Source organism: Rhinoderma darwinii, chromosome 2, assembly GCF_050947455.1.
Source record: "Rhinoderma darwinii isolate aRhiDar2 chromosome 2, aRhiDar2.hap1, whole genome shotgun sequence".
In the NCBI taxonomy this organism is placed as follows: domain Eukaryota; kingdom Metazoa; phylum Chordata; class Amphibia; order Anura; family Rhinodermatidae; genus Rhinoderma; species Rhinoderma darwinii.
In genome coordinates, this window is record NC_134688.1 from 377,917,461 (window position 1) to 377,929,984 (window position 12,524).

At 38.5% G+C, this 12,524-nt stretch overlaps 1 protein-coding gene across 2 annotated transcripts in view; it reads left to right on the plus strand.

Annotated features, from left to right (window-relative positions):
• The window catches only part of EFHC2 (EF-hand domain containing 2), a 74,382-nt gene extending 62,643 nt beyond the window's left edge, over positions 1–11,739 (plus strand). For both annotated transcript variants that reach the window (XM_075850754.1, XM_075850755.1), the window contains 3 exons: positions 198–290; positions 2,189–2,288; positions 11,499–11,739. In XM_075850754.1, the coding sequence (XP_075706869.1) occupies positions 198–290; positions 2,189–2,288; positions 11,499–11,594 (289 nt within the window). In that variant the 3' untranslated portion in view covers positions 11,595–11,739. The remainder of the gene's footprint in view (positions 1–197; positions 291–2,188; positions 2,289–11,498) is intronic.
• The last annotated feature ends 785 nt before the right edge of the window (positions 11,740–12,524 follow it).

A 12,524-nucleotide genomic window follows, 5' to 3' on the forward strand; every position in this document is an offset into this window, starting at 1 on the left:
AAATAAAATGAATGGCCAACGATCGCTGTTTTACAAAATGAGCTTACAATGTACAATATCTATCGATCTATCGATCTATCGATCTATCGATCTATCGATCTATCGATCTATCGATCTATCGATCTATCGATCTATCGATCTATCGATCTATCGATTGACAAGTTAGTCAAACGTTAAATTATATTTATGCTTTGTAGGAAAGGGTTACTTCCACTCCAAGAAACTAGAACGATTTGCAAAGCCTTTAAAATACCCCTGCCAGATGACCTTCTTCGCATTATACTAGAAAAGTAAGTACAGTAAAATTCCAATTTAGGCTCAGGGCATAGCTGATGTCTGGGTTTCATAAAATAATAACATATATATTTGAATTTAGTAGTTGTCATACATTCACATGGATGGAAATTTGTTAACAGTGAAGTGAAGTTTCATTTAACATTATGATTACTAAACAATTTACACTTTAGAGTATTCACGACAGTGGAGTATATGAAATAATATGAAATGATTTGCTGAGAGATGGAGCTAAGCAGATTTATCCTAGGATATTGCATAGATCATGTTTGGAAGGACATCTTTTGAAGCCTAAAAACTGATTTCAAGTGTAATTCCAGTTTCCAAGAATTTATGACATGTCAAAGAAATGTGTCAGAAGTTTGTAGTGATAGAGGACCATTTGTTGGCACCCTCGCTGGTTACTAGAACGAAGGGGCTGCAATACATGTAAGACTTGTTTCCCTTCGGCTCCCGACGGTCTCTTTCAGCATCAATCAGGAGAGACAAAGATGACCCATTAAAAAATATTATAGTCTATGGTCTGTCTTTGTCTCTCCTTCGTGAAGTCCAGAAGTCCATGGACTCCCACCAATCAGTACTTTTGACATTTCTCTTTAACAGGTCAGAGGTTTTTGGCAACTGGAATTACACTTTAAGAATAAACAGAAGGATTTGATTTATATTTAACAAAATTGATGGAAATTGTACTTGACAGATGGTTAAAAGAACGATCGCAGCTATATGTGCTTCAAGTCTGAGTGCTCTATGTATGTGTTTCATTTTCATAGTGTCTTGTTAAGTCTACTGCATCATGTAGTAGTGATGCCTATGTTAAGGTGATATTACACAGCCCGACGTGGGGCGTGTAAACTAGTGCCGATCAATGAGTCAGCAAGTTGATCGGCATTCGTTTGCTCCGTTCACAAGGAGCCAGTATTTTAATGAGCGCTCGTTACTCCCTATCGCTCGTCCTCTTGCATTTTTATCATGTCGACAGCACATCTCCCTGTTTACACAAGGAGGTGTGCTGCCGACAACGATAACAGTTTCGGCATTTAAAACGATGCAATCAGCCGATGAACGAGCGTTCGATCGTTCATCGGCTGATCGTTGCCCTGTTTACACAGGGCAATGATCGGGAATGAGCATTCTATGAACGCTCGTTTGCCCCATAATTGCCCAGTATAAAAGGGCCTTTAGTCTTCAGTGAACAATAAAGACATCATAGGCGGTATTTTTGTAATTCTGGACTACTAAACCTCATTGTTCTGTTTGTGGGTGGAAAGGGAAATTATAGCAAACATTTGCATTACTCTTTCTAGTTTTGACCCACATTTTTTATGTACAGCAAAAGATAATTGCCGTATTTGTTTAACTCTTACTGTTAAATAACCATAACATAGAAGCTTGACTGCAAATATAATAATAAAAATCTCCGCTTAAGACACGTCATTGTAAGATTCGCATTATAATCGCAATGGATTTTGTAGGCTTCTGTTGAAAAGGGCTTGGTAGCCAAACGGTTCTTAAAAGCATGGAATATTACACAACATGGGTCAATAGGATACAAAGAAGACGTGGTGATAGAAGGAAAACAGTACAAAGACACACTAGACTCCCAACAGTGTAACAAACTCACCATGTCAACAAATGTAACTAAATATGTGTAGTAAGCAACAACTGCTCCCTGCTCACATGTGTTTCTAGTTTGGGAAGTTTTTGGGATTGGTACTAAATCAGATAGCAAAAAAAAGTTATGAAACTGTAAGGCTGGCCTCTGTGATATCCATGGGTCTCAATGCTGGATGGGAGCCAATGTCTACAGTTAAACATTTAACCATTTACTCACAGCTGCAGTTGTTTCATTGGAGTCCTCTACGTTCATGTAATATCTTGTGTTTACTTTTTGCAGACATAAAGAAAATGATGGTCAAATTAATTATGTGAAACTTGTGTCTGGCCTTAACTGGAGAGAAAATCCAAATCCGGCACGACAGACCACACCAATTACGGTAAACTAAATGCGCCTGTTCTGTAAATACAAGCCATTCTGTTGGCTGCTTGGGCATTGTTCCTGTTAATGGTGTGTATTTTATTTTGTGCGGTTATTTCGCAACATAACATCAGTAGAACATTTCCTTTCTTTCTTCTTTTCTTTATATGTTCCTTCACTACAACATTCTGACGGTCCAACAAATGTTTCTGGCACAGAATTGTTAAAAATTCTCACAAACCAGAAGTAGAACGCTAACCATGCAGGAAGAGTCGGGTCCACTGCAACAGGGCCTGTCTTCTGGGGGGTTGGGGTTCTGGACACACTGGCAATTCTCTTTTTAAGGTGCAAATACAGAAGCATCTTCGGCACGGAAAGAGTGCCAAGTACCACAATTATAACAAAAAGCAATGTTGACCCAACCATATAACTTTATCACAAAATGCTAGAAGCATCTTTAGGCACTTCAGCATTTGCAACTACAAATCTTTCATATTTTACATAGTGTATACAGGGACTTGTATGTATGTGTGGTGACGCTAAGGCCAACATGAAATGAAGATTCACCTCCCAGCCAGTCCAGTAGTGTGGAGCCATGTGTAATATGAAAAAAGAAACCTATGGCTCTCTAGCTGTTGTAAGAGTACAACTCCCATTATGTACTGACCAAAGGCTGTCAGAGCATGATGGGAATTGTATTTTTTGTGCGAGGTCTAGAGTAACAGGTTGCTAAAAATCAGTTTAGCACTTTTTTCTTTAATTGCACCAGCATTTCATACACTATTTTAGTGTGGATTGTTTATTCTAATACATCAGTTATGCAATCCATGACCCCATGGCCCACTGACTACAGTGTGAAAAAATGGGGAAGGACAAATACAATTTTGTTTTATTTCTACAGGAAATAATAGTGCATGTTTTTTTCATTCCCTTTCTTTCACATTCTAGTCAGTTGACAGGCTCCGCCTTCAGCCTCAACTTAGGCGTATTTTGGTCAGTATTATTGCATAACTATTTGTAAACCAAAATCAGGAGTGGGTCTAAAACAAGGAAGAGGTGCAAATCATTCCATTATACACATGTGGCATTATCTACAGAGTGCACTGTGGCATTATCTACGAGTAGGTGGGTGTGTGGCAGTATCTACAGAGGGCACTGTGGCATTATCTACAGAGGTCACTGTGGCATTATCTACGAGTAGGTGGGTGTGTGGCAGTATCTACAGAGGTCACTGTGGCATTATCTACAGAGTGCACTGTGGCATTATCTACGAGTAGGTGGGTGTGTGCCAGTATCTACAGAGGGCACTGTGGCAGTATCTACAGAGGTCACTGTGGCATTATCTACAGAGGGCTCTGTGGCACTATCTAAAAAGGGGCTGCCCAATCTTGACATTTGTGTGTCTGCCAAACGCTGCAAACTGCGCCGCCAGACTACATTTAGCAACACCTAAACTGGAAAACTGGATTGTTAAAATAAGCACTTGGAGAAAACGTGCAAATTTCCGCTAAGTTTAAACCTAGCGGTATTGTTATAGTAATGTAGTATTGTTATAGTAATGTAGTATTGTTATAGTAATGTAGTATTGTTATAGTAGTTCAGATAACTAATTGATTAACAATAATTTGTATCAACTTCACATTTTTTCTATATGTGGCCCACTTACCCGGTCGAGTTTGAGACCCCTGTGTTAGACCAATGTCTTTCTTGTACACTAATGCCCAAACGGTGCACAGTATTTTATATGTGGTCTGACTAGTGATTTCTAAAGGGCTAAAACTATGTTCTCACCATGTACATCTATGCCCCTTTTAATGCCTCCAATCATCTTATTTGCCTTGGTAGCACCTGGCAGACACTGGTTACTATAGTTACATTTATTGTCCACTAAAATCCTTAATATTCTTTTCTATGTCAGCTTTACCCAGTATTTTCCCATTTAGTCTGTAATGGTAACATTAATTTTCCCTTCCCAAGTGCATAACCTCACATTTATCAGTGTTAAACTTAATATGCCACCACTCTGCCAAAGCTTCCAACTTATCCAGATCCATTTGTAAAAGAATAATGTCCTTCTTGTTTTTATTACTGGATAGAGTAGTGCAGCATGCTAAATTATTTTGGCCATCAGAAAGCAATGGTAACCTGATGGACAAGAACTAACAGAAGTGTGAACAGACCTCAGATTATCACATGTAATAGTCTTTTAGAAAGACATTCTGAAACACTCTGACAGTCCTACAGTCCGCATGTACTGAATTTGATCATACAATATGCATTAGTGGAGTGATTGAAATATAGAGTCCAAGACTAGCAAGGAATGAATGTAACTTGTTCTCTTCTATTCTTGGGACACAATTGCGACAATTGATATCAGAGGTTTTGGGATTCTCTTAGTTTATATTTGGCTCATACATACAAGATCGAGTATGAAACTGAGTTTCAGCAATGTAAAATCATGCAGTGTAAATATATTTTGCTGTGACTTATTATACATGTCCACATTCTGTTTTTTAATGTTCATAGCTAGCAGACAGATCATGTTTTTATTAATGACATCATTTATATTTGGTTATGTTCACACGGGTCAGATTTTCTGCAGAAAATTCTGTAGCAAAGCTGACCTAGATTCTACAGGGAAATTCTGGCAAAAGTCCCCACCAAATCGTGTTTATTTTGGTGTGGATTTTCGCGCGGATTTATGACTGTGTTAGTCAGCAGACAGAAAACAAAATACTATTCTTACATCCCTTGGCGCTTCCGTAGTGACGCGTCCCTGCTCCCCCGGCTGGTCTGTTCAGCCGGCCTCACGTGATGACATTTCATCAGATTAGACCACTGCAGCCTGTCATTGGCTGCAGAGGTCACATGTGAAGAAACGTCATCACTAGAGGCCAGCTGCACAGAGACCAATCCGGTAAAGCATCGCCACGCCACTACAGTGGCGCCAGGGGAGAAGAGTATAGTATTTTTTTTTAAGTAATAGTTCTGTTTTGTTTTTTACTGCTATTTCACAGAAAAAAAACAACATTTAACATTTGTTGCAGATTTTGACTTCTCCATTCAATTCAATGGAAAAATCTGCAACAAATACGCAACCACTTCACTGCAGAAATTGACATGCTGCGGATTTAAAAATCTGCTCACCGGGTCAATTTCTGCATGGAAATTTTATGTAGCGTATGGATAAGATTTGTAATAATCTCATCTCACAGAGCATGCAGTTAGTGGGTTACAACTGGAGGGTGAAGACATGGGTGAGCAGGATCAGGTAAGTAGCTGGGTTAATGTAGTTAGGGGCAGTAGAAAGGGGTCAAAGACAAGGAAGGCCGATCCGGTTTCTGACATTCCAGGCAAAATTGCCAAGTTGGGTGATGATGCGAGGGTGTCAGTCTCAGAAATGGCAGCCCTAGTGGATACTGATCTCCCTAACAGCCGGGAGAACAGCCCAGCTAGTAGTCGGCGGGATGGTAATGCAGGTAAGCCAAGACAATTGATAGTCGTAGGGGATTCTATAATCAGGAAGACGGATAGAATTATTTGTCGCCAAGACCACCTCAACCGAATGGTTTGCTGTCTCCCTGGTGCCAGGGTTCGGCATGTGGTGGAACGGGTGGACAAATTGCTGGGAGGGGCTGGTGATGATCCAGCTGTCGTGGTCCATGTCGGTACCAACGACAGAATAAATGGTAGGTGGAGGAGCCTTAAGAATAATTTTAAAGAACTAGGCTACAAGCTGAAGGGAAGGACCTCCAAGGTTGTATTCTCAGGAATACTGCCTGTGCCATGCGCATCACAGGAAAGACAGCGGGAGCTTAGGGAGTTAAATGCATGGCTGAAGTCTTGGTGTAGAGGAGAAGGATTTGGGTTCCTAGAGCACTGGGCTGACTTTTCATTGGGGTACAAACTGTATTCTGCAGATGATTTGCACCTAAATGGAAGGGGGTCCGCTGTGCTGGGGGAGAGAATTCTAGCTGGGGTGGCGGAGTATTTAAACTAGGGCTGAGGAGGGAGGTCAATGTAGAAAAAAAAGGGGTAGCCAGGTTAGAGAGGGGTCAGACTATATTGGTGGGGGGAGAAACAGAATGTGGGGAGAGGACTGGACAACAGGATAAGGAGATCCTTTCGTTACAAAACATCAGTGTAAATAAAAAGGACCGATTAATGTCAAATCACATTTCTGATAATAAAAGTGAAAAACTGACAGGCAAGTTAAAGTGTATGTTCACAAATGCCAGAAGTCTAGCAAGTAAAATGGGGGAGCTGGAGGCCTTGATACTGGAAGAAAATATAGATATAGTTGGTGTTGCTGAAACATGGCTGGACTCTTCACATGACTGGGCTGTAAATCTACAGGGTTTTACACTTTTTCGTAAAGACAGGACAAATAGGAAAGGTGGTGGTGTATGTCTGTATGTGAGAAGTGATATGAAGGCGAGTGTGAAAGAGACAATAGTGGGTGAAGACTGTGAGGAGGTTGAAACCTTGTGGGTGGAACTAGAAAGGGAGGTAAACACTGAAAAAATTACTTTTGGTGTAATCTATAGACCCCCCCAATATAACTGAGGAGATGGAAGTTCAGCTATATAAACAGATGGAGCGGGCTGCACAGGCGGGTACTGTAGTGATAATGGGAGATTTTAATTTCCGGGATATTAATTGGTGTCATGGTTCGGCTTCAACTGCAAAGGGGAGACATTTCCTCAACCTGTTGCAGGAAAATTTTATGGGCCAGTTTGTGGAAGACCCGACTAGAGGTGAAGCTCTGTTGGATCTGGTCATTTCTAATAATGCAGATCTTGTTGGGAATGTCAATGTTCGTGAAAACCTCGGTAACAGTGATCACAATATAGTTACATTTTACCTATACTGTAAAAAACAAACGCAGGCTGGGAGGGCAAAAACATTTAATTTTAAGAAAGCCAATTTCCCCAGGATGAGGGCTGCAATTCAGGATATGGACTGGGAAGAACTAATGTCAAATAATGGAACAAATGATAAATGGGAGATTTTCAAATCTACTTTGAGTTATTATAGTGCAAAATTTATTCCTACAGGTAATAAGTATAAACGACTCAAATTAAACCCCACATGGCTTACACCTTCTGTGAAAGGGGCAATACATGACAAAAAAAGGGCATTTAAAAAATACAAATCTGAGGGTACAGCTGTAGCCTTTGTAAAATATAAAGAGCTTAATAAAATCTGTAAAAATGTAATAAAATTAGCAAAAATACAAAATGAAAGGCAGGTGGCCAAGGATAGTAAAACAAATCCTAAAAAATTCTTCAAGCATATAAATGCAAAAAAGCCAAGGTCTGAACATGTAGGACCCCTAGATAATGGTAATGGGGAGTTGATCACAGGGGATCAAGAGAAGGCAGAGTTACTAAATGGGTTCTTTAGCTCTGTATATACAACTGAAGAAAGAGCAGCTGATGTAGCCGGTGCCAGTGCTGTTAATATATCGGCTGATATACTGAATTGGATGAATGTAGAGATGGTCCAAGCTAAATTAAATAAAATAAATGTGCACAAGGCTCCGGGACCAGATGGGTTACACCCTAGAATTCTTAAAGAGCTTAGTTCAGTTATTTCTGTCCCCCTTTTCATAATATTCAGAGAATCTCTAGTGACTGGTATAGTGCCAAGGGACTGGCGCAGGGCAAATGTGGTCCCTATTTTCAAAAAGGGCTCTAGGTCTTCCCCGGGTAATTATAGACCAGTAAGCTTAACATCCATCGTGGGGAAAATGTTTGAGGGGCTATTGAGGGACTATATACAGGATTATGTGACAATAAATAGCAGTATAAGTGACAGCCAGCACGGTTTTACTAAGGACAGAAGTTGTCAAACTAACCTAATCTGTTTTTATGAAGAGGTGAGCAGAAGTCTAGACAGAGGGGCCGCTGTGGATTTAGTGTTTTTGGACTTTGCAAAGGCATTTGACACTGTCCCCCATAGACGCCTAATGGGTAAATTAAGGACTATAGGTTTAGAAAATATAGTTTGTAATTGGATTGAGAATTGGCTCAAGGACCGTATCCAGAGAGTTGTGGTCAATGATTCCTTCTCTGAATGGTCACCGGTTATAAGTGGTGTACCCCAGGGTTCAGTGCTGGGACCACTATTATTCAACTTATTTATTAATGATATAGAGGAAGGGATTAATAGCACTATTTCTATTTTTGCAGATGACACCAAGCTATGTAATATAGTTCAGACTATGGAAGATGTTTGTGAATTGCAGGCAGATTTAAACAAACTAAGTGTTTGGACGTCCACTTGTCAAATGAAGTTTAATGTAGATAAATGTAAAGTTATGCATCTGGGTACCAACAACCTGCATGCATCATATGTCCTAGGGGGCGCTACACTGGCGGATTCACTTGTTGAGAAGGATCTGGGTGTTCTTGTAAATCATAAACTCAATAACAGCATGCAGTGTCAATCAGCTGCTTCAAAGGCCAGCAAGATATTGTCGTGTATTAAAAGAGGCATGGACTCGCGGGACAGAGATGTAATATTGCCACTTTACAAAGCATTAGTGAGGCCCCATCTAGAATATGCAGTTCAGTTCTGGGCTCCAGTTCATAGAAAGGATGCCCTGGAGTTGGAAAAAATACAAAGAAGAGCAACGAAGCTAATAAGGGGCATGGAGAATTTAAGTTATGAGGAAAGATTGAAAGAATTAAACCTATTTAGCCTTGAAAAAAGACGACTAAGGGGGGACATGATTAACTTATATAAATATATTAATGGCACATACAAAAAATATGGTGATATCCTGTTCCTTGTAAAACCCCCTCAAAAAACAAGGGGGCACTCCCTCCGTCTGGAGAAAAAAAGGTTCAAGCTGCAGAGGCGACAAGGCTTCTTTACAGTAAGAACGGTGAATTTATGGAATAGCCTACCGCAGGAGCTGGTCACAGCAGGGACAGTAGATGGCTTTAAAAAAGGGTTAGATAATTTCCTAGAACAAAAAAATATTAGCTCCTATGTGTAGAAATTTTTCCTTCCCTTTTCCCTTCCCTTGTTTGGACTTGATGGACATGTGTCTTTTTTCAGCCGTACTAACTACTATGTTACTATGTAACTATGTAACATTGCTGCTACTCTAAAACGCTATATATAACCATCCAAAGAAAAGTCACGACCATAAATTTGAAAAGATACAAACCAATGCTTTATTAAATGTTACATGAAACATATAAAATGCATAAACAAACATTAAAAGCAAGAAGCGGAACAACCCACGCAGGAATACAATGGAGTCAGAACACTGAAGCAGTGGAGAAAAGGTCCAGGTGGTAATAAAGTGTAACATTTAATAAAGCATTGTTTTGTATCTTTTCGAATTTATGGTTGTGACTTTTCTTTGGATGGTTATATATAGTCTTTTCACGTTGACCATGTTACGCTATGGGGATATATTTTGGGTTTCTACTGTAAAACGCTGCAGATTTTCCGCCCGCAAATCAAGATGAAAAATTTACACCAATTCCGATACATTTGAATATAGCCTTTTAAAGGGTTATCCGGGAAGTGAATATTTTTTCTCTAGAGCTACAGCATATAGGCTGAATTTAATCAGTTAAAGCAAGGAATTTGAAGCTCTGAATTTTGGACCTATATACAGTAGTTAAAAAAAATGAAACATAACCTATAGGCTCAAATTAATTACTTGCATTTCACACATAGACTATAAGAGCTTTGTTTTCAGAGGAAAACAGTCGTTTAAAAATAAAATCTAAAGGTAAAATCAATTTTTTTTAATTAAAATCTAGAATTTTAATTAAATTGACCTTTCAGTGGATACAGTTTATAAAAAAATAAAACAAACAAAATTATTACATATTAACAAAGTAGAAAATAAGGCCCCACAATCTTTATCTGTAGCCCTAGTCCTGACCCGAATATCCCAAACTCCACATATTATATATATATAAAAAAAAGATGCACAAATTTTTTTTTACTCTAATAAATAAAAATGACAGCTGTAAAAACCAATGCGTACCCAAAATACTGTAGGTAACCGGTGGTCAAGGGTCGCAGTATACATTTTTTTAAAAACAACCTGTTACCTCCCAGTATTATTTTATCCTAGACACTTATTAACATCAGCCTAATATTTACACAAGATAGCCAAAGTCTTGTATCAGAGCCATGTAGTAATATTTAAGGAGTGGACAGGTTGAGGTTGAGAGAAAAATCCATATTTTTGAATAATGTAAATAACAAAGTTCTAAGAAAAACAATACAATTCTTGTAATGTGGAAATAAGCAGAAAGGTGTCAGGTCTTCTTTAAGAAGTGAACATGAGGGAGTTAATCAAAAGGCAAAAATTGAGTAAGGGTTCGTGGGTTCGTGCTTCTATAGCGCCATACTGTATGCCATCGATTACAAACAAAGGTTTTTCTGTCGGAGTCTGTAAAGTTTACTGAAAAAATATCCCGGCATACTCTATCAGGTACCGCATGAATATGGTACTGTGGTAGCCTGCTGTGTGCATAAGGCCTAACAGGTAATGCAAAGCCTATTATCACCAGCTGGGACTGATGAATCATAGACATTGCATTAAAAAACATGTTTTTTTTTGCTGTGATTTTGTGAAAATTGCAGAAAAAAGTGACAAAACCAGCACATGTGAATACCTATGGTAAAATGAAAAGTTTTTTTCAGCTCACCGGTGTCAAGCATCTTCAGTGATCCAGTGCACGGACCTCGCCCTGGCCCAGGCGTCTTCCATGGCAGCAAAAAAAAAGGTATGATCCGGCACTTCATGAAGAAATCTCAGGACTTTATTATATAAACATTAAAAGTGCACCCAGCGCATAAAGACAAAGGACCAGTACGCTTACGCGTTTCAAATGCTATGTTCTTAGTCATAGCGTCATTGGTACATAAATAATAACAGTAAAGTCCTGAGATTTCTTCATGAAGTGCTGGATCATACCTTTTTTTTGCTACTTGTGAATACACCCTTAAAGTTTGCCAGTATTCCAAATAATATCAGGCAACTTATAAAAACGAAGAATGCGCATTTCTATAAGTTTAGAATGCCAAAAAAATAGGAGGAAATAAAGATGATGAGAGGAAAGGAACCTATCCATCTGGAGAAGTCTCTTACATGTTTATACACATCCGTTTGTGCTCATGATGAAATGTTTTAATTATTTTATCATTTCTGCCAAATCATTTACATAATTTATTATGATTTTGTTTTTAGTTTGACGCTGATTGGAGTGGACAGACTACAACAAATGCAGTGAAGTCCGTGAATTACCTTCTCCTTCTCGAGGATTTGTTTGGAATACAAGAATGAGACATTTTTCACATTGATTCTTAATGTATACATTTCTGTAGTTCCAGTGTGCTCCATATGATAAAAATATAAAACATGTATTAATGTGTGCTGAGGAATGTATGCACGGCTTCTAAAGAAGGAAATAAAATGTCCTAGATGATAACCCGGGTTCTCTACGTTTTCATTGTTTGAACGTGACTGATAAAATCATAGAGGTTGACCTTTAGTTTGACCTTGTCCATGTCCATTAATGGACTAATGTTGTTTTGCATATTACGTTCAAAACATTTTAGATCTAATTGAATTCTTTTGACAACCCCAGGGCAAATTTCCCATTTGTAGCTTGTGTATTAATCCAAGATGTAAAAAAGTTCACTGGATAGATTGTGCACTAGGATTTTATTTGTTTTTTATATTTTTAGAAAGCCATCGAAATGTTTTAATATCATTTAAAGTTTGCTGCAAAATGTGGATTCATTTTGCACATTTGCTTTTATACCGGCTAGTGTGCTTTTATGGGCAAACATTGTACAAAATGGCATTATAGGACTGCATGAATATCTTCCTCATCAGAAGTTTCTCTATTTATATCCAGCCTACAGTTATTTAGTTTTTTACAGTACAAAAAAAGTAAAAATCCATGAGAAAATGTTTCCTGTTAGATGCAACATAAACATGCCTGTTATCATGTGAATAATATATGAGCATTATTTCTGTTGCATTAAGTCCTATGGTCCCTATTAGAGCCAAGCTGGACGTCATATTCTCAGCTTTAGCTAACAGACAGGATTCCAAAATACTCTACTAAATCAAATTTCGGTATACTCGTAAGCTTCACCTAATCGTGTCTGAAGGCCAAATTGTATAATTTAAAGGGTTATTCCCAAGTTGAGGCAATTTTGTTTTTTAGATATTCTAAGCTGAAATTAAGTAAAAAAAACATTTGCT